Here is a 19,927-nt window from a genome sequence, read left to right as displayed (position 1 = left end):
AGAGGTTAAGAAAACTCTTTCTGGGACTTCAGGGGCTCCATATTTTAGTGTCCCATTATTTTTGAGTTGTGTTTTTTTTAAATGTTGTTGTTTAGTGGGACTTTGATGAAAAGGTTTTTGTGTTGTGTTGAAATAGTTTTTAACAGGCTTAAAGTTTTTGAGAGCTGACCTTCAGGGCCACCATAGCTCAGAAAGATTCAAAGCGTCTCTTCAGAAACAGACTTTACCATCCAGATGAGAGTTTCTCAGACCTAGCCCTTATGAGTATTATTTAATGTTTTATAAACAAACTTAGAGAGCTCAGAGTGAGGGGGGTCAACTCTTAACATCCTCTGTGTAAAACATCAAACTGTTTTCAATGATCAACTGGACAAGTGGAGCTTGTAATGTGACAGTACAGGAAATCTAACATTTCTGTGAACGTCTGTAAATAAAATGTTTATCAAGTTGTTAGTGTGTTTTTTTTTTACAGAAACTTTTAACTTTTCTGCTGAAATGTAAACTTCAAAGATCCAATCTTTAACTTTTTTATTTTTTTTTCTCAGGAGGTCTGGATGAATGTTAATTAAGCATTTATCTTTCTAGTTTCTCTTCCTGCTGCACTTTCAGATTAGTGCACAGACTTCTGACAGCTAAAAGCTAAGCTCTGTATGCTGGAGAGGGATGAACCTTTTCATGAGGTTTGGTCTCTCTTTCTGTTCAGCTGAGGTCTGGACCTTCTTTAAACGTCAGGTTTGATTTTTTTCTGTCTCCAGAGTTTGAACGGCTCGTCGTAGCTGCACAGCGTCTGCAAATAAGAGGAAACCCAGTCCTGACTTTGACTTCCAGTGCTCCAATGCAGAGTTTAATAGATACATCTATGTACTGTGTATGTATGTATATATAAGTTTTATTCAAATTACAGGTCATCTGATTAAAACATCAAATATACAAACATCGTTTAGGACAGCAAATTATATGAATCCAAAGAGTTCAGTAGTTGCTGCGTCGTTGCGGTTAGTCTCACACAAAGTTTGTCGGTTAGAACTCTACAATTATCCAAAAAGAGCATCGTTTGATTCAAGTACTTCATTCCAACACAAAAAAAAACAGATAGGAAACTAGAATATCTACACAAAGAGTTCAAACAGGCGGCGTGGAGGGAGAGAGAAACGGCGAGCACCGCTGCTGGCTGAGCTCGTTCCTGAGAAAACTCCTGACAGACGCACACAGCACACCTCGACCCAAGGACAGGGCTCCAGGGGGCCACAAGGGGTGAGGAACTACACCATCACCAACACCTGATGAGATTTATTATGAAACTTGTTATCATAATTAAAAGACTGAGCATCAGGAGTAGGATTTACGAGGCCGGACTCTCAAAAGCTGGTCAAAGCATAAACCACTTTGCGTAATACTCTTTTAACTTTACAACTTTGTGTGTGGCCCATCAGGAAAGACCCAATTAAAAATAAAGATCTCTGTTTTAATCCTGTGTTCTCTCTGCCATCCAGCAGGGGGCGACTCCTCTGGCTATAAATCAACTTGTCGTAAATGTTCCTTCTCCTCCTCAGCTGATTTATTCCCTCAGTAAACGTTTTCATAATGAGTTTACGCTCTCAACCTTGAGTTTTCAGTCATAAAGGGGAGGAGTCAGGGGAAACCTCGGGTCAGGGCCGACAGGTGTTGTTCCCCCAGCAGAGGGAGCTAGAGGAAGGTGTCGTCTTTAACTAAAACTAAAAACCCTGCAGCCTGTCAGCGTACAAATCAACAGACAGATGTGTCCTGGATGTTGGCAGGTTTGTAGATTTCTTTCTGACACTGTGACTCGGTTTGTGAGGTCTGAACGGAGCCGTGAACTCTGACCTTTGAACTCAGACGCTCAGGTGTGAGCACCGCCTCTCCCTCCACGTCAGGTCTGATCTATCAAAGAGTGAAGATGGACTAACAGTCAGGGAACCCTTGGCTTTCTGAAGGAGGGGAATACAAACAGCTGATCGTTCAGAGCCAGGTGAGCACACCTGGAGGGGAAGGAGGGGGTACGGAGTCCTAGAGGGGCAAAAACAGAGATCATTCACAAACAAAGACCTCTTCATGTTGTGTTTAAACAGATTATTTTAAATCTGTGCTAAAACGACAGGAAGAGGAGCTTTAGATAATAAAAGAAGCGAGTAAATAATGATATTAATATAAATAATTTAAATTTTGGGGGAATAAATTAATATTCAACTTAATGTTAAATTGTTGGATTAATTGATGGAAATATAAATAAATATTCTTCATATGAATAAACAAGTTTGGAAATAAACAAATCCAAAAAATATATAAGTACTTTTTTAATTTGATCAAATCACATAGTTTTTTTTTCTTTTTATAAATTTGTCCATCTCTCTCCTTCTTCTTCTCTTGTTTTTGTCCCTCTTGTGACTCCATAGGGAGGAGAGGGGAAGTATGTTTTATTCTTTCAGTATAAAAGCTTGAATAGACATTCAAGTGTTTGAGTTGGATCCCCACAGGAAGTGAGAGCGGCGTGGCGTGGGGGTAAACAGAGCCAGGATTCAGAGCTGCAGAGGTAGAGACCAACACGGTGAGTCCTTTATGTACATATTCACACAGAGCTCCTGTGATCACACGCTCACCCAGCAGAGGGACAGAAACAAGGCTTCAGCTCAGCTCATCCACTCTCTGTGAGTCTGTGGATCCTCCACAGAGCCGTGAGCAGGGTACAAATCAAGAAAATATATACACATTTGTATGCAAGTTTTAAAAATAAAAGGAACTTCACAGCCTTAGAAATGTGCAGGCTAATACAATTTCTATACAGTGGTACTCTGCTGTCAGGGCGGGCTGTAGATCTGTCTCTATGTCACATATTTACAGTCTGAGTGTGAGAGGAGCATGCTGAGGGACAGAAAACAGGTCTAAAAATATATTAAATAATTTACTTCAAAGCTTTTTCTCTGCAGACAGTGTTCATGTGTGACATGTGGAGTTAGCGTGGAGTTAGCGTGGAGTTAGCGTGACGCTTTGCTCGCACAGCCTATGCTACGGCTTCTTCCTGCGCTGAGTGGCGAGACTGAAAGCATCAGACAGAAGCTGGACGAAGGATTCAAGTAGACAGAACGAAGAAGGAACAGCTTCAGAGGAGGAATCTGCTGGTTTCACAAAGTCTTTAGGTCAAGACGTTTTTTGACTTTTCATCCAAACAACAACAAGCTGTGAGGATGTCTGGACAGTCTGGGTCTGATTCTTGATCATCGGCCTGCTGCTGCTGTTTTGAAAACTAAAACAGGATCAGATGGTCGAGAGCCATGTCACCATTCTGTCCGAGCAGAGAGACTCTGAGAGGAAGGAAACAACCTGTGTGTCATCATTCAAGAATGCATGCTGGTAAATTATTTCTCTCTTCATTAAACTTCCACTGCAGCTTCAAATCTCTCAGGACAAAACAGAAACATGTGAAGGACCACGAGCAGATGAGAGCAGGTGAGGACAGGTGAAGTGACTCAGCATCACTCAGCCAGATGATAAAGATACACCTGGATCCTCCTGAGAGCGTCCACTGATAAAACCTAAGCTTAAAGGCTGAAACCTGCAGCTAGACACGAAACATGCATCGAAGTCTGGTTACAGTTGGGTTATCTGGGAGGAAACCAACACTCATGACTGACCGTTTACTGTCTGACACAACATCAGAAGAACAGCAGAGGACGACGGTTTGAAGAGCTACACGAGGATTTACCACCAAGGATGGCGACTGCTACAGAAACAAACTGACCAACAAGAGGCGACTTCACAATCCTGTTGATCCTGATCAGAGAAGACGATAAACAACTAGACGTTTGTGTTGTGCAGAGAAAAGAAGCTGATTCCTTCACTGCCCGTAGACTACAGTTACTCTTCTCTCTGAAACACCGGCTTCTCTGATTGCTCTTGATCTGGTCTGACTCTGACCACAGTTTGATTCAGTGTTTCCAGATCCCTGACTAGTCTGGATCAACAGAGATAAACACGCTTCTGTTACCGTGCTCTGTCTGGGGTCTACATCTGAAAACTGAGAGCAGCATGATCAAGCTCTGCAGAGGAACTTTGACCCGACCTTCTCTAGATGAACCATCAGTAATAATAATAATTTTTAAAAAAGTCAGCTGTGTGTTCCAGGAACTTTAGCGTGACGTCATCTCACAGATTTCTGACGCTGAGAAACAACATGTGAGCAGAGCGGTCAACAAACAGGAACAAAAATGAGACCCAGACTGATCTGTCAGCACTCAACACTCATCTCATGGATCATGAGCTGTGTGGGAGGACAGGTGTAGCACAGGTGGAGCACAGGTGAGGCCGTGCTGTTTCTTTGGGGATAAGATAAATTTACTCAGGGATAAATTTAAATCAGGAGGCACACATGAAGACAGCACGCAGTCCTTCAAAATAAAAGTCTTCAATAAAAGACTCAGACACAGGAAGTGTCGTGGCTGCCCTCATCAGGAGACAGAGGAGCACCTCTTCCCTTCAGGCAGAACGTTTAGTTTCCTTCATGTAACGCAGGAACTAGGATTTAAACATCTCTCAGTTTGATTATTTCACAAAGACTCAAAGCTGACGTTAGTTTTTTTTATACGTTTTAACCCGGACCAAGCCAGGATCTTCAAACATTAACTGGATTAAAGTGGAGCCTCATGTATAAATGTCAGGTTACAAGCCCCTGACCAAACATCTGACCCTTACATAGATTTTTGTTTCTTCACTTTCTTTAATAAATATAAAGCCTGTAAAAACACAGAATTAACACTCTGCATTACAAAGTGTCTCAACTGCACTTTTTAGTTTATTTATATATGTTGGCCACTAGAGGGAAGAATAACACTGCTCTGTCACATTAAGTGATTAAAAACTGTGTCAGGTGATCCAGCAAAATCTGAGAGTTGCAGACATCTTTAATCTGTATTCTCTCTACTGTGCAGCAGGGGACACTGTTACAACATGTTCCTTCTCTCAGCTGATTAATGGACTCAAGCTTTCCAAACCGCCAACCACATATGTTAATGTAGTATGTAGTAGGCACTACACACTACCTACTGCTTTTGCTTGTAGTATGTACTATGACTGATCTGTTGGGTCTGTCTGTAGTATACTTCTCTGGTTTCCAGTTTCAGAAGTGGAGTTACAGATGATGTTTAGTTTTTTTTTGCTCGGCATTTTAGTTATTTTGTTAATCATGTTTCACGGAATCATCATACTTGATTTCTAATCTTACACCAAAAGTTATATTGTTTATTGAAAATGAATCAGAAAGGGATTTTTATTTTTACAGCTGATGGAAAAACCACTTCTTTATAATCCATGTATGGTATAGAAAAAGTGAATTAGTGATTTATATGGGCTTTAATGAATTTGTAGAAGTAAACACCTCTTTTACGACTGGAAGTGAAAAGATTTACTGGTGTTTCTTTTTCATCACTTCAATCTTACAGACCGTCAAACGTTAATGTGGTGTTTTAATTGTAATGCCAACTCATTCCAGAAGATGGCAGTAATTCACCAAAGCCTGCCACCCGCGTAGACAACCAGCGTTAGCACTGTGCATTGTGGGAAACACTTTGCCAGGTAGAGTAGCCCAATGTGTACTGAGAAATTTTCCTGGATGATCCGGGGACTTTTACTATACTGCAGATTATGCAAATTAACACATACTACTTACTACTAGGGATGTCCCGATATTACATTTTCACTTCCGATACGATACAGATACTGCAGCATTGAGTACTGGCCGATACCGATATTAATCCGATATGATATCAGCATTAAACATGCATACTTTTATTACTTATTTTGTAGTATGTCTGTCATGTTAGAAAAGGCTTGATTAAGTGACATTATTCAAACAAAGAACAGTAGTCAGCAACAGTTGGTATGAGGAAAAACTGACCCATTTATCATAAACCAATGGGTAACAGAAATTTTAACATTAAGCATAAGAGTATACTAGTAATTGCATAAAATAAAGAATAAATTAGAAGACCCAGAAAATAATCTAAATAAATTAAATAAAAAAAGCAGGAGCGGAGTCTGGAATGGACTGCTTATATCGGAGATTTTAGATGCATTCCGATACGATACCGATATTTGTTTTTTTGCTGATATCGGACTGATATCAATATCGGACTGGGACACCTCTACTTACTACATACTGAATTTCAGCCAAAATAGTAGGCACTACTGGTGTAGTAGGCGGTTTGGAAAACAGCTTTTGTCTCTAGTTTCAGTCTTCCTCATGTGGGGACATTTTTCTGTTTGAATCAGCTTCTCAGTTAAAACCACAGGAAGAGAGAATACAGGATGCTAACTGAGCTAGCTGCTCCTCTCTAGCTCCCCCTCCTGTCCAGCGTCTGATAAGCAGACAGCCTGACTGAAAGTTCCTCTGACTTCTCTTCATCGGTCTTTGTCTGAACCTCTGAGGGCAGCTCTTACGATGAGGATGATGGAACAGGTAGAAACACCTTTGTCTCTGGATTTCACACCAACTCTGACACACGTCTGAGCAGAATATAGAAATACTCAAACCTGAATAGAAATTTGACACCTCAGAAATGTTGGCAAAATTAAATAATATTCTTTTTGCATCTTTTATACACGAGGCTCCTGTTCTTTGGCAAATGATTAACCTATCCGTATGAATGGCCGAATGTCCTTTACAAGGACGAGGGGACACGTGATAAATGATACCATCATGCTCAGGTGCTTGTTCTCTTCTCTTCAGCCTCTAAACACGCTTACAATCGATTGTCTGGATAAAATTTGGGTTGGGTTCACCTGTGCAGAGGTGAGGGATGGGGTAATAAAGCAGACGGATCATGATCAGAGAGGTTTCAATATTAAACAGATTCAGATATCCGAATTAACCAAGACAAGCTGTGATTTTAACATGACTCTGCTTTATTCTGAGGTTTTTCAGGTTTTAATTTGTTGCTCGGTTTGTTCTAGAGAGGAGGGTCAGCTCTGACCGGGAAAAGGATTAAATCTTTTATCTTACTGTTTGTGAAAAGCTTTTTCTGAATGTTTTTTTTTAATTAAGCATACTTTAATTATTGTTATTATTTGTGCACCTGGTGTGGGGAGGTGATGATGCTCCTCTGGGCTGACAGGTGAATCTTTAACTGATGTCTGAAGGTTTGAGTATTGAAACATCTCTGATATTGACCTGTGCTCATTTAACATAGACTTCTTTTTAAATCTGATTTCATATATTTATAAATTAAAGAAACTTCATTAAAACACTTTAAGAGTTAAATCTGATCAGACGGTTTTTTAAAACATTCGGATTTGGTCTCGAGTTTTTCGTCTCATTCATGTGTGTAATAAACCTCTGAAACGCTCCCACACACACACACTCGCTCACACACACACACATACACACTCATATAAACGCTCAGTGGATTCTCTTCATGAGTTTCAGCAGACCTCCAGGTGGGTCATGCAGGTGAGTCCTGCTCTCCAGTGAAATGCTACGCAGACGTTGTTCCCGGTTAGCAGCCTGTGAGGACAGACGCGATGACGCTCAGCAGCAGTTATTCCCACACCAGTGGAGACGGAGGCATCTCAGAGGGCTGAGCCACCGTGGAGCTGTGGGCAGAGACAGAGGAGCGGTTGGAGTCAGCACCAGTCGGTCACATGACCATGCATGATAAAGGTGAGGCTGCGTACCTGATGAAGCTTTTAAAAGCAGCAGACTGAGGGTTGATGCAGAGCGGGACGCGACTCCCCTTCTGTTGCTCCAGGATGAACTGGTGGATGATCTCTGGAGCACAAATACACACACAAACACACACACAAAAACAACAACACAGAGGGAGGTCATTTATTATTTAACAGGTCAAAGGTCAAACAAATATAAGTCTGTAGGCTGAAAAATCCCACACTGAGTTCAACAAAGCTGCTTTTCATTTTAATGATCCTCGAGGTGTTTGATGCAGGAAAAGTTAAAACATCTTGTTTTGTTCACAGCCTAAAGATGAAGCTGCTTTCACTTCTGAGGTAAGAGGGAAGTTTACCTTCAAACAACATTTTAAAAACACATCAATAACAAGAACAAACAGGAGTTTACTCAGTATAACTTTCACTAACGCATGTCTCCCCTCTAACAGGTTGTTAAGCTCAGCTGCTCCTCTCCACAGACTTAAATCCCTTAAATGAATAAATGTGCCTCCAATCAGTGGCTGAACTCTGACCTTTGACCTGTCTCACAGAGCTCAGGTTCTTCTCAAAGCCGTCGTCAAACTTGGGGTTGGTGACGGGCTCGAAGTCACTGGTGTAGACGCGTCCGGAGGACGTGGTGTAGCAGCATTTACACATGCAGGTGTGGTAACGCAGGCGACCCTCGTCCAGGTACGGGTGAGCCAGAGCGTCCTTCGCTGAAATCCTCTTTGACTGGTGACGTAACAGACAAGCAGGAGGAAACAATCAACAACAGGACACAGCTATGAGCAGCTCTGCAGCATCCAGACACTGTTCTCTTTACACAACAAACTGCTTCAACTTTAACAAGACAAATTCTGATTAATGGAATATATGACTAACTGTTTACCATACAAACTTCAATAATAAAAATAAGTAATGCACATTGAGATAAACAGATCTGAGGATGCATTTTAAAGTTAAACTTCTTAGAGTCTCAAACAGAAATATGAGTGACATGATTACTTTCGCCAGGGATGTTCTGTTTATGGGAGAGTCTGTTTGTTTGTCTGTGAACACTTTAACTCAAAAAGTAAAAAAAAGGATCTTGATGAAATTTTCAGGAAATGTTCAAAATGGGATAAGGAAGAATTGATTTAATTTTAGAAGTGATCCAGGATTTTTTTAAAGGATTCTTTATCATTGTGAGATGGGGCCGTTTTCACCATATGTGTATATAACTCTACGATAAATGGTCAGATTGCTTTGTAAAACAATACAAGACAAGGTCACCATCATTTCTGACGGATGTAAAAGCACGATCCAGATCCTGGAAATATTCTGAATACTGAGATCTTACATATGAAATGTGCAACTAACACCAAGTTGTAGCAGACAGTCTGCCGAAAGGGAGTATAACATCAAAGTAGGACTTAAGTGTTGCGTGACAATCACAACATGCTTGGTGGAGGTCTGCGCTCTGTGAGTGCTTTTCTAGTTCGATCTGCAGCAGATGGAGTGATTCATCTCTTTATTCATAGTTAAACCAACATGGTGATTGTGAGAGATGTTGCCACAAATAAATATTAATCCAGTCTCCTTCCTCTGTTTGAGCTGTGTCCTAAAATCTCTGATTTTTGAACAGCTTTTAAAAATATTGAAAGACTTATTCTAACTCAAGTATGTAGCCGTGCTAAACTAACATATCACTGAGAGAGCTCTTTATATCATCAACATCACATCAAACCTAACCGATTCCTTACAGGAGATGGTGTTATGAAACCTGATCACCTGTCTGTGATTAATACTTGATCCTGATTGGTCAAAGCCAAAAACAGAGGTGAAGGATTCTCAGCAGATCATCATCGGAACAGCTCTGAGGAGGAGGAGATCTGAATGAAGGAAGGAATATGCCTAAAGAAGTCCTGGTCCTCTTCTTTGAAGAGTCTCTGCAGCAGATTACAGATTTGTCTCTACTTTAATATCTCTCCTCCTCCTCCTTCAGCGCAGTGTGTGATCTCTCCCTCTTCCTCGGCTCAGACTCTGAGCAGCCAGATTCGCTCCTCTCTCAGTGTCAGGATCTCGGTGTTGTTCGGTGTCTTAATTACACCTGAGCGACTGCCTGAGTGGGTTTCATTCATTAAAAAAACATCATGCAGAGCTATGTATAGCAGCGTGACTCACCGGATCAAACACCAGCATCCTGCAGAGGAGGTGGACCGCTTCATGGGTCGCCTGGCTAGACAGAGTGTAGAGAACAGGGAGCGATGGCTGCAGGAGGAAGAACAGGAAACCATCAAGCATCCTCCCCCGCAGCGTTAATATTCAAAATACTCTAAATAAAGAGCTTCATGTCAGATCGAAGGGAGGAAATCTTTTTTTTTTCCCTCCAGAGACTCTGTGAAACACACACTGCTCATTCAGATAAGGCGAGCTGAGCCCAGGTACACACTGCTCACCTGTTTGTGAGGCCCTCTGAGGATGTGAGCCCGAGCTCCTTCACACGCTGTCCTCATCGCCTCCATAGATGGAGTCCCCAACAGGTCAGTGATTAAATCCAGCTGCAGGACGGACACACACACACACACACACAGAAATGAGACATTACATCTCAGGTGTCACTCTCAAAGCAGACTTTCAGTCTATCACATCTCTGTCCCTACTGATGAACATGAAGCTTTGAAGTCATCGTCGATTTGTTGTGATTACTCTCACAGTTTAACCCCAAAAACTGGGTCTCTGACTTTATTTTAGACACTATATTAGATTCTATATTGAACTATAAGAGTTAGCTCTACAGCCTGTTACTCATCCAGCAGTTTTTCTTCTTTAATAAAAAAACAGCCCTCTGGTCTGAGATCAGATGCAGAAACAGGTTTAAATCATCCTCAGGCTGAAAATCTGAGCCTGGTTGCTCTCTGCAGACTCTCACACTCCTGCTCTGTCTCTGTGTATTTCATAAACTGTGCTCAGAGCATCTTTCCCTGGTCTGTTCGTGTCCTCAGGGGTCGGGGGTCACCTGCTGAATGGGGCTCTGGGCCTGGAAGAGGATGCGTCGGCCCAGCAGCTCGGCGAAGATGCAGCCCACAGACCAAATATCGATGGAGTTGGAGTAGTGGCGGCTCCCCATGAGGATCTCCGGAGCGCGGTAGTACTGCGTCACCACTTCCTGAGTCATGTGGCGTGACTCGTCTGACTCCTCCACCCGGGCCAGGCCGAAGTCACAGATCTGGAAGACGAAGCGGCGTTAGAAGAGCAGCTTTTCTCTGCTCACAGCTTTATTCTGAACGGCTCTCCCCCTCAGGGTGTGTGTGTGTGTGTGTGTGTGTGTGTGTTACTCATCGGCACAGCAGGTGTTACATCATGAAGGTTCCCACACACAGACTATAACGGGGAAGTCCACGCATGTTTATTAAAGAGCATTCCTTATTTTCAACTGCGTGCGTCGGTATTTTTACTTCTTGAGACGTCATTTCTTTAAGTCTCCTCAAAATCTCTAAAATCCTGATCCACTGAAGCTGTGAGGCTTAAAACCAACAAACCTGAATCCAGTTTTTTAAAGTGTTAAAGTTTCTCATTTTAACCTGAAAAACAGAAACAGGACTAAAACTCTTTGACATCAGCTCTGATGGTCTCCTCTGTGTTTTGCTCTGAGACTGAGTGAGTTGGTTTGTGAGATCCTTTGGGTATACTGAGGACAGTGTGAAGGTTTTTAATCCTCCATCCTCCTTGAGTGTGTGATATAAAGACTCATTTTGACACAGACGTCTGCATCACACTGAGTTAGTCTGAGGAAGTTGCTGCTCTCACCTTTAGCACACAGTTGCTGTTGACCAGGAGGTTTCCAGGTTTGATGTCTCGGTGCAGGATGCCGGCAGAGTGAAGGTACTTCAGACCTGATGAAGGACAAGGACAGATCATTTAAACAGGTATATTAACTCTGTCCTAAAGACTCAGGCTTTTTGTAAGTCTGTGGGTAAGTATCCCTCCTTCTCAGCTGAACACTCAAGAAGCTCGTACGTACCTCTGAGTATCTGGTAGAGGAAAACTTTGGCGTGGTCTGAGCTTAGAGGCTGTGGAGATACGATGATCTTATGGAGGTCACTTTGCATCAGTTCAGTCACCACATATCTGAGCGACGGAGGTTAAGACTGAACACAGGAACAAAGAGAGACACAGATCTGACGGAGAGTTGATGGAGGACAGAATGAGGATCAAACCCAAACCCAGAGGTTTCCCTCATGACGTTATTCTGTGTTTTATTCATGGTGTGGCTAACATCCTGTAGCCCAGACTTCCTGTTTCTGTCTTTCTGCTTACTGCTTTGATGCCTTTTACAACCCCCCCCCCCCCCCCCCCCCCCCCGACTTTAAAATGCTGAAGTTTGGTTTAAAGAGAACTTCAGCTGAACAAAATGAACAAAAATAAATATCCTTCATTGAAATCTTTGGTTTCTGGAGATAGGGAGGAATTTGCACAGCTCAAAGAAATAAAAATTACACTCACACATTTCAGAGCTACATATTTCAAGATGATGGACTGATTTTAAAGAACAAACAGATTTAAGGTTTAAATGTCTGAGCTTTAACACTGTGTTTACTCTTAAATAGAGACATCAGAGTTAAAGATCGGAGCATGCTCAGACTACACTTGAGCAAGGTCCCATAATCAGAGACAGTAGAGCTCAAAAGAAACCTCTTTTTATATTCTGCACATTAGTCCACATTCACTTTCACATTCTTTTTTCTTATGCTTAGCGACTTAACGATTTAACTTTATCACACATACTCTGTGGTTACTGTGTGTGTTTGTGTGCGTGCGTGCGTGCGTGCGTGTGTGTCTGTGTGTGTTCAAGAGTTCCTTTGGACTGGCCCCAGCAGCTCAAACAGTGAAAGAGGATCTGAGAAGGTAAGACGGCTTTCAGAAAAAGCGAGCAGAAGGCATCGTCTATACAAACCATCACATAAACACACACACACACACACACACACACACACACACACACACACACACACACATACACACACACACACACACACACACACACACACACACACAGTCAATAATAATAATAATAATAATAATAATAATAATAATAATAATAATAATAATAATAATATAATAGGTGTTAAAGGATACATTTCTTCAAAGTAGTCAATGTGAGGAGGCTGCAGGATGTCCAGAGCAGAGAGCACCTGAAGAGAGAGTTTATAGGTAAACAACAGGTAAACAACAGGTAAACAACGGGTAAACAACGGGTAACATCTTTTCTGTACATTAGACTTAATCTGAGCCACATTCAGCTGACAAGTCCAGAAAAATGTCTTATTTCCAGATATTAAAAGAGAAAAACAACACCTGAGAAGAAAGACGTACTCAGTTTCTTGTGCTAAGACATTTTTTCTTGTTTTAAGAAAGAGGTACGTTTTACCCCACAGCCTCATTTTTGTTTTTTAAATTCTTAATATTAAACATTTTTCCAGAGCCTCATTTTTGTTTTTTAAATTCTTAATATTAAACATTTTTCCAGACTCGTCAGGTAAATTTGGCTTAGATTAATTTTTCCTGAATAAAAAGATATAAACACATAACTAGATTTTAGTTTTCACAGAGTATGAAATCATCTGAGTACAGGACCTCAGGCCATGTCCACACGTAGCCGGGTATTTGGGGAACCGCTTTATATTTTTATACGTTTACGCCTGTGATCCACATGAAACCGCAGCTTTACGTCACTAAAATCAATGTTTTCTGAAAATTCTGGCCAAATTGAAGATTTTGGAAAACTGGTTGCATGGTTTCATATGTAAACTGAGTTTTTGGTCTTAAAATGTCACAGCCAAATGACGGGGGATCATTCTGATTGACTGGCACGGGTTTCACGTCAGGAAAAACACTGCCCATTATGGGTTTGACATGCCTCGCGCCACACTTACTGGCAGATTTGCCCCCCTGCATGTGGACGTAAGTATTTTTGAAAACAAAGTGGGGGGGGGTATCTGTTTTTGAAAATACCCGCTACGTGTGGACATGGCCTCAGAGGTGTCAACACAAGCCACCCTGATCCTGATCCTGACCCTAATCTGTGTGCAGTGTTTGAAGCAGCTGTTTGGAGTTTCAGCTGGTTCCCAAACAGACTACTTTTGATCCCCAGAGGGGAACCAGTGCAGGAAATACAGAAATGACTGTTTTTCTATAAAATGACTTTAAATCCTGATGATGTAGCAAAAAGATTGGGTGGGGGAGAGGGGTCAGACAGGAAACAGCCAGTGAGGGAACAGCCTTCACGTTTTCAACAGTAAAGATTCTTAGTAATTAAACAATTCTCTAAGCAGACTGGGATGTTATTGTCAGTTAACATGACCTGCACATTATAGGATGATATCAACAAAGAGGGCATGTCACCTTCTATCCACAGGGGGCGCTTAATCAGCACAAACCAAAGGTATATAGCTAGAACTACTCCTTGTACTCACGTTTTCATGTTTGAAGAAACACAGCATCTTCAGCTCCCGGAAAACCCTCTTACAGGAAACGAGATTTTGGAAGACATTGGGCATCTTTTTGAGGGCTACTCGCTTCCCGTCTCTGGGGTCCGTCACAGACCTGAGAAGGAAGCACAGGGTCAGGTTATAGTCTCTTCTGAAGGACTCCCACACGTGTTTTGACCCCTGCCTTGTTCTTAAGTCTGTGTCTTTAGACGTACTACTGAGGAGTTTCACACACGGTGAGTCTGCAGCAGGGCTGGGATGAAGCTTTGTCTTCATCAGGTCTTTATAGCCTTCACTCTGATCCTTCACTAGCATAACACAGAGCTCCATTTATGTTATCTCACACCGAGTAATGAAGCTGTGGAAGCACCAAACAGCAACCTCTGGTCTAAGTTTATGAAACCTGAAGTGTCAAAAACTGCAGTTCCCAGAGCATCCACTAGAGGCTGTCTGCAGAAACACCAGAAACCACATACACACCCATTCAAAGAGCTGATCTTTACAGCAGAAATAAACACGCAGGTCATGACTATATGAATATGTGAATCGTATCATTTTGAAGTTTTTGAACAGAGATGAACTGGTTTCATAGTCAGGCTGACTCCTCGTTATCCGTGCAACCTTCTGAGCGATCAGCTCGAGAATCAGTGAGTTCAGGAGCGCAGAGATCAGAGCCTCGTGAGGAGCGCAGCAGGTGTAAGACGATTCCAGCTCTGCACACAGCAGCTCTGCCCAGCGTAACCTTCAGTGAACCTTTCAAATAGGATCAGAGCCATGGACAGATGGCACAGGACTAAGATCCAAGCTTTCAGGACGACACGGTGCTCCAAACACGGCTAAGAAGCTCACGCTCTCCAGCCAGAGGCACAGTCTGATGAAACACAGCAGACACAGGGATACACCTCAGATGTTCAGATTATAATCGACACTCAGATTGTTTGTTGGGGAATCCCTCAGTGGCCTCACCTCTCTACACCTGAATCATTTTCACTCTGTGTTCATCTTTCTCTTTCACTCCAGCACCATACTATTCAGGCTCTGTGCTGTCCTGTGCTTCGTCTGTTTTTTTTTAAGGTTTCAACAAAAGAAAAAGCCCAACAATAAGACATTAACTAAAATAAATCAACAAAAAAGTGATTATGGATCAGCAATCAGATAAAATGAGTTAAGTTAAAGTGCTACAGGGTTAAAACTTCTTTAACTTTTCTCATGTTGGACTGAGGACATCAGAGTTTATTATCATCAGCCAAAACACACCATCTGAGTCTGAGCCTGAAAATTTGATGAATTTACTCTGCATGACCTTCTGTGATGACAAAAAACAATTCCTGCAAAAGGACTTAACCAAGGAGCTTAGGTTAGCATTTTTAACTATCAACATTCTGTATTTTTTCTTTGATTTGTTTTTTATCTTTTATACTTTTTTCATTTCTCTTGTTACCGATGAAAAACTGCTCTGAGCTGTTACAAATCACCCAGGTTTTCCGAATTAAGCAGAGTTTTCTGCAGATTTGGTTCTCCACGGCACAAGTTGAGCAGTAAAGCACCTTTCCTGGAAGTGTTTCAAGCCTTTTTCAAGGAATTTGACCACACGCATCAGAAAGAGAAGGCGACTAAGGGAACTGCAGCACGTGAAACATGCTCAGATTTTAGTATGAGGGGAGAAATGTGAAATACTGCACACTTTACTCTGAATTCTCTGATCAAAACCCACTCATGTCCATCATGACACATAAACCTTAAAGAAACAGAACAACCCTGATGAAATATACATTATCTACAGCCTCCTCTCTGTATCATCCAAACAATTCTTTAAAGAGAGCAGAAGTCTCTCCTAAAAAAAAAAAAAAGAAAAAGAAAAATCAGAATGTCTGTACATTTAACTCAAACATTTTCACTGAATACAGCTTTTGACAATTTTTTAGACTCTGTCAAATATTTCCACAAGTTTTCCTGCTCGACTGGAGAGCTGGAGTTGACACCTCCACCTCTTAGCATGTTTCTGCAGCTGTTTCTAAACCACCTGCTGTCACAGCAGTTTGTACTAACTGGAAATACCCCAATGTGATACTGACCCAAAGAAAAATCCTGAGCGCAGGGCATTTATATGATGGCGTGATGCATTCACTTGAAAAAGTAAAAATCTCCTGTTTTAAAGACATAACTATCTTGTAAAAACAGGAATTTATTTATTTTTGATTTTCCTGTTTTTATGAGATACAATCTCGTAAAAACAGGATATCCCATGATGCTTTGCTGCATGTTTTTGCTGCTATTCAGAGGTGGGGGGTAGAAATTTAAATGTATGTTAGTTAATAGTTACATGTTTCATGTTTCTTCATCGAGATGACGATTAAAGATTTTTTGGAATTCCTGTAAAAACAGGAATCTGAAAAATTACTTTTTCTTCTGTTTTTGCAAGATATCTTTAAAAACAGGAAAATTAAAAAGAAATAATTTCTGTCTTTACGAGATAAAATTTCTTAAAAGCAGGAAATTCAAAATTAAAAAAAAAACTGTTTTTATGAGAATTTCTGTTGTAAAAATAGGAGGATTTTTACGCCAATACGCCACCATACATTTATCGTCTTCTGCTTTTTCAGTTTATGATGGGTGCCAATCCGTTTGAGAGGCATTATTGCTCCCTGCTGTGAGGAGTTGTCACTACAACTACAATGCTAACATTTAACAGTCCGTTACATTAGTGATGTGAAATAAATGGTGATGGTGATTCTTGACTCTTCCTGTCTTTACAGAGGTGATACCAGCTCACAGGTAACTGTTCATTCATAGATTATTAAACTTTGTGTCAATCTCAGTAATTTTTTTCAAACCATAAGCTTATGAAACAGAAGCAGTTTCTCTATCAGCTTTACCTCTGCTTTCAAAAACAGATTCAACAGAACGGTCAGACTGTGATCAAAATCATCAAAATCAGAACACAGAACATATTACACGCATATTTTGTATTCATACATTTACAGCATATAGTGTGTAGTGGTTTTGAAAGCAGCTCATGTTGGAGTCAGCTTCTCCTAAAGATGGTGACCTCTATTTTTGAGCTTCATGAGTCTCAGAAACCACTAGATGACATCTCAGAGACAACAGACAGGGTTCAAAGCCTGAACCTTCTTCCTGTGAGGAGACAGACAACCCCGACCACACCGTGTGGTGTTGAAGTACACAATGTTTATCTCATTTTCAGCGAGCCACATGTCAACTTCATGTAGTCCATCTTTGTCTGTTAAGTATTTCTGTGGGACGGGGAGGCTCTGCTCTCAGACAAACCATCACACTTTTGGTGCACAAAACACGTTTTACAGGATGGATAAATCTACACATATGTTTTTAAATCCTCATCCAGATGCTGCTGGGAAACACACAGCTGGCAGATACAGCAGACACAGGCAGAGATGCTCTGAACCAAGGTCCAAACACTGGATCCTACATGTCCCAGAATGCAACCTGGACCAAGCTTTCATCAGACTCTTCCTGCCTCATAATTTGCAACCAACAAACACTTCCTTCAGTTTTAATTAGTGTTCAGACAAAACTTTGGTCCCTGAAGTTTTGTCTCCAACAAACAGAGATGATACTCACCTGTCCTACACCTGTTCCACACTGAGCCCATATATCTGCAGACTACAGGCCCTGTAACATATATTTCATCATCACTTTCCATTCCCTACGCTTCAGTGGCCTTAAAGCGTCAGCCTGCAGTGAACAAACTGAAAGTGAAGTGCCTCAGAGCTTCCTGCTGTCACCACACCAGCTGACATTTTTCACTTTTGGTGCAGGTGTTTGAAAAGTTTTTATACTGATAGGTTAATCTGCCCAATGGACTCAGCAGACTGACACTCAGCTTGCAGTTTGTCTGATAAAGGAGAATTTAGCTGAAAAACTTTCCTACCTGACATAAAGTGTGCAGAAACATGAAGGGACTCTGGTCTGATACGTGAAAGTGCAGTGAACCTACCAGACGACCCCAAACGCTCCGTATCCGATGGGTCTGTCGGGCTCTATGTCGAGCTGCTGCTGGAGGTGGTGCTGCTGCTGCTGGTGCTGCTGATGGTGGTGGTGGTGGTGGTGGTGAGCTTTGACAGCAGCGGCGGCCTGAACCTGTGCTGGAGCCGCGGCCGCTGCCGGCCCGGGGGCTTGCCCGGGGGCCGGAGAAGGGAAGTAGGGCTGCTGCTGGCCGGGATTGAGCATCACCGCCGCAGCAGCCGCCGTGGAGCCGTGCTGCTGGACCGTGTGCACGGCGGCGGCGGGGCCCGGATGCTGCAGGTGATGCTGGCCCGCGTGGTGGTGGTGGTGCATGTGGGGGGGCGGAAGGTGCTGCAGCTGGTGGTGGTGATGCGGGTGATGGGCGGCCACTGCTGAGGAGCCTCCGTTATAAGCAGCCATCATTTTTGTAACATTAGTAGCTGCTGTTCCGCAAAGAGCCATAAAATGATGCAGAAAGCGTCTAAAAGTGATGATAAAGGCGACCAGGCTGCAACACTAGCACTACACAAACATGTAGGAATCAGGTCTGAGCTTTAAATGGTCCCACAACAGCTACTCTGGGTCTGCGGGGAGTCCCTCCTTATCATAATGCCAACCAGGATCTGACCCACTTCCTCTAAATGAGTTTGTGAGCCTGCAGAGCATCAGGCTGCTGCAGCCCGGGGCTCATCGCGGAAATCATCAGACAGACAGACAGACAGAGAGAGCATGTACTAACCATGAGAAACCCAAACACTGGAACAACCCGCGCCCCCCTGCTGAACAACTGTTTGGCCCTAGATGTCCCTCATGATGGAGGTGGCGCCCCCTCCCTCCGATGAGCTCAGTCAGATCTGAAGCCTGTCACATGGGGGGCTGCGCGTTCATCTTCTGACACGGTCCAAGTCTGCCCCGCGCTCTGATCCGGCTCCGGGGCTCCACACGGCATCTATCCCCCCAAACTGAACCCAGAGAGCCTCCCGGTGATTTGCGGGCCGTGATTAACGCTGCTGATCCGGTGCAGAGAAGCTGTTACTCAGCCCAGGCCACAAAACAACAGCGCGCACAGGCAGGCAGGCCCAGGCCTCGGCCGTCCACCGCACTCACATATTATTACACCGAGACACGGAGCCGAGAGCCCGCAACCAAACCCCCATCAGCCGGACAGACACGGGCTTCCACCATGATTCAAAACACGGGAGAAATCCGAAGGAACACAACTTCTTTCCCCCATCGACAGCAACCCGGAGCTCGGTGTGCGTCCCTCCGTCCTCCCGCAGGTCGGAAAAACATCCGGGGAGGCTCAGTCTCAATGCGGGGAAAAGTGAATCCTGTTAATGCGGGATCAGATCTCCTGCTGCTGCCAGGAGCTGGGCAGGAGACAGGAGTGCTCAGCTGACAGCTTGGAGCTAATCTGTGTCCGTGTTATCCCCAAATCAAAACACAAATCCCTCCGTCCGCGGCGCCGAGTGTCGGTGAGCCTGCTGCAGGGAGGAGGCGCTCCCCCTGCTGAAGCGCTACTCTCGGGGCCCGCGAAGCTCCGGCAGAGCCGCTGACATGATGAAAGTATTGGTCACACGGTAACTACGTTGAACAGTTGCTCCAACATGGTGAACAAAACCTCAGCTACTCGGCGGTGAGGTTACTGGAGATGTGTGAGTCGTTAACGAGTAGGCGCTCAGAACCGACTCTTTGACATAAACAGAGTCGTGAGATTCACTTGCCATACAGATTTAAAAACTACACTGTGCTCAAAGCAGAGCCCCTTATTCCACCCTATAACTTTATTGTGATTCCTA

General features: G+C 42.9%; 1 protein-coding gene across 1 annotated transcript; it reads right to left on the bottom strand.

Moving 5' to 3' along the window:
- Positions 1-7,465: 7,465 nt before the first annotated feature.
- Positions 7,466-19,787, bottom strand: nlk2 (nemo-like kinase, type 2). Its single transcript, XM_074679270.1, has 11 exons — positions 18,121-19,787; positions 14,130-14,259; positions 12,793-12,848; positions 11,678-11,784; positions 11,464-11,549; positions 10,673-10,882; positions 10,113-10,214; positions 9,838-9,924; positions 8,208-8,406; positions 7,684-7,777; positions 7,466-7,602 (listed from the first exon to the last, which is right to left on the bottom strand). Exons 1-11 carry the CDS (start codon positions 18,588-18,590, stop codon positions 7,548-7,550), a joined length of 1,596 nt encoding a protein of 531 aa, XP_074535371.1. The 5' UTR covers positions 18,591-19,787; the 3' UTR covers positions 7,466-7,547.
- Positions 19,788-19,927: the final 140 nt, after the last annotated feature.

This window comes from Halichoeres trimaculatus, unplaced genomic scaffold (assembly GCF_033239565.1).
Source record: "Halichoeres trimaculatus isolate MK-OKI-2021-1 unplaced genomic scaffold, fHalTri1.1 fHalTri1_scaffold_9, whole genome shotgun sequence".
NCBI classification, from domain to species: Eukaryota; Metazoa; Chordata; class Actinopteri; order Labriformes; family Labridae; genus Halichoeres; species Halichoeres trimaculatus.
Note: the sequence above shows the minus strand (reverse complement) of the source record. Positions and strands in the feature narration are given on the sequence as shown.

What these genes read in the sequence shown, in the direction of transcription:
- nlk2 (XM_074679270.1), bottom strand. Translation starts at nt 18,590, where the DNA reads ATGGCTCTTTGCGGAACAGCAGCTACTAATGTTACAAAAATGATGGCT. An exon ending in ATTGACTACTTTGAAGAAAT is followed by an intron (nt 11,785 to 12,792) that starts GTATCCTTTAAC and finishes TCCGTCGCTCAG; the next exon opens with ATATGTGGTGACTGAACTGA. An exon ending in CTCTGTGAGACAGGTCAAAG is followed by an intron (nt 7,778 to 8,207) that starts GTCAGAGTTCAG and finishes TTTGTGCTCCAG; the next exon opens with AGATCATCCACCAGTTCATC.